Source organism: Ursus americanus, chromosome 24 (assembly GCF_024610735.1).
Source record: "Ursus americanus isolate L20-20 chromosome 24, mUrsAme1.1.p, whole genome shotgun sequence".
Taxonomy (NCBI): Eukaryota; Metazoa; Chordata; class Mammalia; order Carnivora; family Ursidae; genus Ursus; species Ursus americanus.
Genome location: NC_142150.1, coordinates 34467859 through 34472026, shown reverse-complemented (window position 1 = coordinate 34472026; position 4168 = coordinate 34467859). Strand labels below are relative to the sequence as shown.

The 4168-nt window shown below is 39.4% G+C and overlaps 1 protein-coding gene across 1 annotated transcript; it reads right to left on the bottom strand.

The window, feature by feature from the left end:
- Positions 1–3238: 3238 nt before the first annotated feature.
- On the bottom strand, positions 3239–4168 carry LOC123785309 (olfactory receptor 5AK3-like). The gene has a single exon (XM_045787040.2). It carries the CDS (start codon positions 4166–4168, stop codon positions 3239–3241), a length of 930 nt encoding a protein of 309 aa, XP_045642996.2.

The window sequence follows — 4168 nt, the reverse complement described above, 5'->3', positions numbered from 1 at the left end:
TATACTCTTAGGGAGTAAAGCATTTTGCAGAAAAACGTGTGGGATGTGAACTGATTTTTAATTAAAAATCTGTATGTGTGTGAGCTTCTGTAGAAAACACCATCTGGAAGAATATATGACAAACTTAAGTAAGTTGAGGAGTAGAAATAAGAGTAACAGAGGATCCCTCTTTTCAACTTCAAAACTAACTATATTTTAAAAAAATGGACACAATTTCTTTTGAGATAAGAAAATTAATAACAAAAGAAGCCAGATTCAAAGAGATAAGAGATGCACGTGGCACAGTTCATACCATCAATGCACAATAGCCAACAAGCACCAGGAGCACTTATGTGTCAGGCGAAGTTAGGCTTCTTTCATGTGCTGCTGTGAGAAGACCACCTCACACCCACAGAGGGACCAGAGTGTTGAATAAGAGGAAACTGATAAGGACTTTTGTAGGATTTAGGCCTGCGCTGGGTGATTCTAAGAAGGATTTAGGAAGTGGAAGCAAATTCTCTTTTGAGTGTTATCAGGAATTTGGTGATTAGATATTTTCATAATTTATACCTAAAAAGAGAGAAATTAAAGTGGTTAGGGAGGGAGTGTTTACTCATTTTAGTTGGAATGCAGAATGTTTAGTTACTTTTTTAGTTGTCAAAAGTTCTTGTTCCTGTCTTGTTTCAGACATCGTCACAGAGCGGCCTTTTCTCTGTTTTGATCTGTCTCAGTCATGGAGTGGCCTTGTTTTAATATTGCTTGTATTCTATAAAAGTTGTTTAAGTTCAGTTGGGAACGTTATGGCTAATATGTCAGCTGTCAACTCCCTGGCCATTGTATAACTTCTCAATACAATTGATAATTCCTCTCTCCATTTATATATATATTTTAAAGATTTTATTTATTTGAGAGAGAGTGAGCAAGAGAGAGAGAGAGAGAGAGAGAGAGAGAGAAGGAGCCGGGGGAGGGAGAAGTAGACTCACCACTAAGCAGGGAGCCTAATATGGGGCTCAATCCCAGGACTCTGGGATTGTGACCTGAGCCGAAGGCAGACGCTTAAAAGACTGAGCCACCCAGGTACCCCTCTCTGTTTATATTTTTTACTTTGCTGAAGATAAGATGACTCTACCCAACCTTGGAGTTAATTATACTGGCATATTGGCTCTAATCCTGTAGATTTGACTATGGTTCACATCTGTTGAAATAATGCACAGCAGAATAGGAAAAATGCAGTTTGATTTATTTGCAGGGGATTTGTCTTTAGACTTTTCCCCCCAGGCTAGTGCAGGCTGATTTTTCACCAAGTGATTTCTCCACAGAGAGAGTTTATGTTGAGGTCCATGGGGATAGTATCTGTTCCCTTGAGCAGTTGTGACTCTAGATGCTGAGATAGGATCAAAGAAAACAACTTTCATTAGTTAGCTTTCTGCTGAAGGGGAGAGGAGTTTCCCAAAGGGGAAAGTTTTCATGTTGAAAACCTTGGGAGACTTTTTAATGCCCTGTGTGTGTGTGTGTGTGTGTGTGTGTGTGTAATGAGGGCATTCTTATAACGTAACATCCATGTTGAAATAATCCTTGTTAATACTCATTTACTATTCACATTTATTGAGAGTGTATTGGTGCCTGGTACTATGATTTCTGTTCATCAGCTTACCTATCTATTACTAACAAACAGGCAAACAAAAAAATCTCATGAGATACGTACTATTATGGGAAGCAAGGTTTGAAAGCCCAACTAACTTGTAAAGGGACATGGTTGGTGAGTGGCAGGGTTGGGATATCAATGACATGCAAAACCATTCAAAATCCTGTGCTCTTAAATACTACTTTCCAGTGGACCATGCAACTAAAGAAACACTCTGCATATATAGATAATTATAGATACCTGGCTCTGACTAATGTTACTGAATCAATACCTCCAGGGCCAGGCTATAATTATTTGTACTTTAAAAACTTTTCCTGGTCATTTGAATGGTGCTGTCCACAGACTGGTATTTAAAGACCACTGGTGTAGGCTACATACTCACATAACTTCCAGTTAGAAAGCAGTCCATATTATTGTATTTTATCACCATTTCTTCATTCAATATTTATAGAATACCTACTGTGTCTCTATACCAGATGTTAAAGGGTCATAGACAATGTGTTTCAACTACCTTATAAATGATAGTGAGGGTCTTATAGGTAAGTAAATAATGTAGAGAGGAAATGATAAATAATACATAATATTTATTGCTGCAAATAAAGTGCTATGGGTATTCAGTGGAAGAAGGGATTACTTCCAGGGATAGAAAGTTGATAAGAAAATAAGTGCTAAGCTGGAAAAACTTCAGGGAAAGACTGACTCTTGAAGCAGCAGCACAATTTCAGCATACAAAGGTGCGTTGTTTTACATGGTATATACACTGATTAACTGTATATGGCTTCCTGGCTTTGAAGAAGTAAGTTGCCATGTTATGAAAGAGGTTATGGAGAGGGCCACATGGAAAAGAACTGTGGATAGACTCTAAGAGCTGGGAGCAACCTCTGGCTGATGGCCAACAGGAAGGCAGGAAACTGTCTTACAACTGCAAGGAGATAAATTGTACCAATAACATGAGGGAGCTTGGAAGTGGATCCATCCCTACTTGAGCCTCCAGATGAGTTCCCCGTCCTGGTTGACACCTTGATTGTAGCATCTCAGAGGATGCGGTTAAGCAGTGTCCACATTCTTGACCCATAAAACTATAATATAATCATCATGTTTTTAAGCCCTTAAATTTGTAGATATTTGTTATGCAGCAAAAGATACAGATTTTGGAATTACAACAATACAGGTTAATTTCCTTATTGAGGAATACTCACTTTCCTGGTCTTGTCTTCACAAACAATGCTGCAATAAATATCTTTAAATATGTGGCCTTATAGACTGGAACTTTTATATCCATAGATCAATTTGCAAGTCTGAAATTCTGAATTGTTTATTTTAAAAAAGTATTACCAGATTCCTTCTAGGGTGAAGTAACACTTCAATTTCCCATTACCAATAGCACCATTTCCCTTATATCACAGAAATTAATAGGTATTATCATTCATTTTCAGTTTTTTCCAGTCACATTGGTGTAAACTGGTTATCTTGTTGCTACTTTAACTTGCAGCCCAGTATTAGAAAAACAGCAAATTTCCTGTATTGCTTGGCTTTTTGGTTTTGATTTCTTTAAAATTGGCACTGTTAGTCTGGTTGTTTACAAGTGTAGAGAATTAGAGACTGATGATCAAACTAGAAGCACTTCTTTCCAATCCCCTTTAGGGCTTCCTTTACATCTTGGTTTCTCAGGCTGTAGATGAGGGGGTTTAACATGGGGATCACAATGCCATAAAACACAGAAGCCATTTTTTCTTGCTGTTGAGACTCCTTGGTCCCATGGTGCAGGTACATGTAGGAGAGAGTCCCGTAGAACACGGTGACGGCTGTCAGGTGGAAGGCACATGTGGAGAAGGCTTTTTTCCTCCCTGCAGCAGAAGATATCTTCAGGATGGCAGCCAGGATATATATGTAGGAAAAGATGACAACCAGCACAGTGAACATCAAGTTAAAACCCACAAAGACAGTGAGCAGCATGACATTGAAGTCAATGTTGGAGCACGAGAGGGCTAGAAGTGGGGGCTCATCACAGAAGAAGTGGTTAATTTTTTTGGACTTGCAAAAGTCCAAGGAGAAAGTAAAACTTGTGTTTACAGAGGCATTCAGGAAGCCCATGAAGTATGAAGCAACCAGGAGTTGAATGCAGACTGTCTGGGACATGACTGTTGGATAGCAGAGTGGGTTGCAGATGGCCACATACCGGTCCACTGCCATTGCTGCCAGGATGTAGCAGTCAATTGTTGCAAAAGCACCATAGACTAGTAATTGCACCATACAGCCTACGAATGAGATGGATTGCTCTGCTTCTACAAAGTTTTGCAGCATCTTGGGAGTGATAGCGGAGGTGTAGCAGAGATCAACAAATGCCAAGTGTTGGAGGAAAAAGTACATTGGGGTGTGAAGGCAAGAATCCATCTTGGTGAGTAGGATCATCCCCATGTTACCCACCAGGGTGGCCACATAGATCACTAGAAATACAATGAAGAGGATATGCCAAGACTTGCATTGACCAGCAAATCCCAGGAGAATGAATTCAGTTATTTCAGTGCCATTGTTTTGTTCCAT

What these genes read in the sequence shown, in the direction of transcription:
- LOC123785309 (XM_045787040.2), bottom strand. Translation starts at nt 4,168, where the DNA reads ATGGAACAAAACAATGGCACTGAAATAACTGAATTCATTCTCCTGGGA.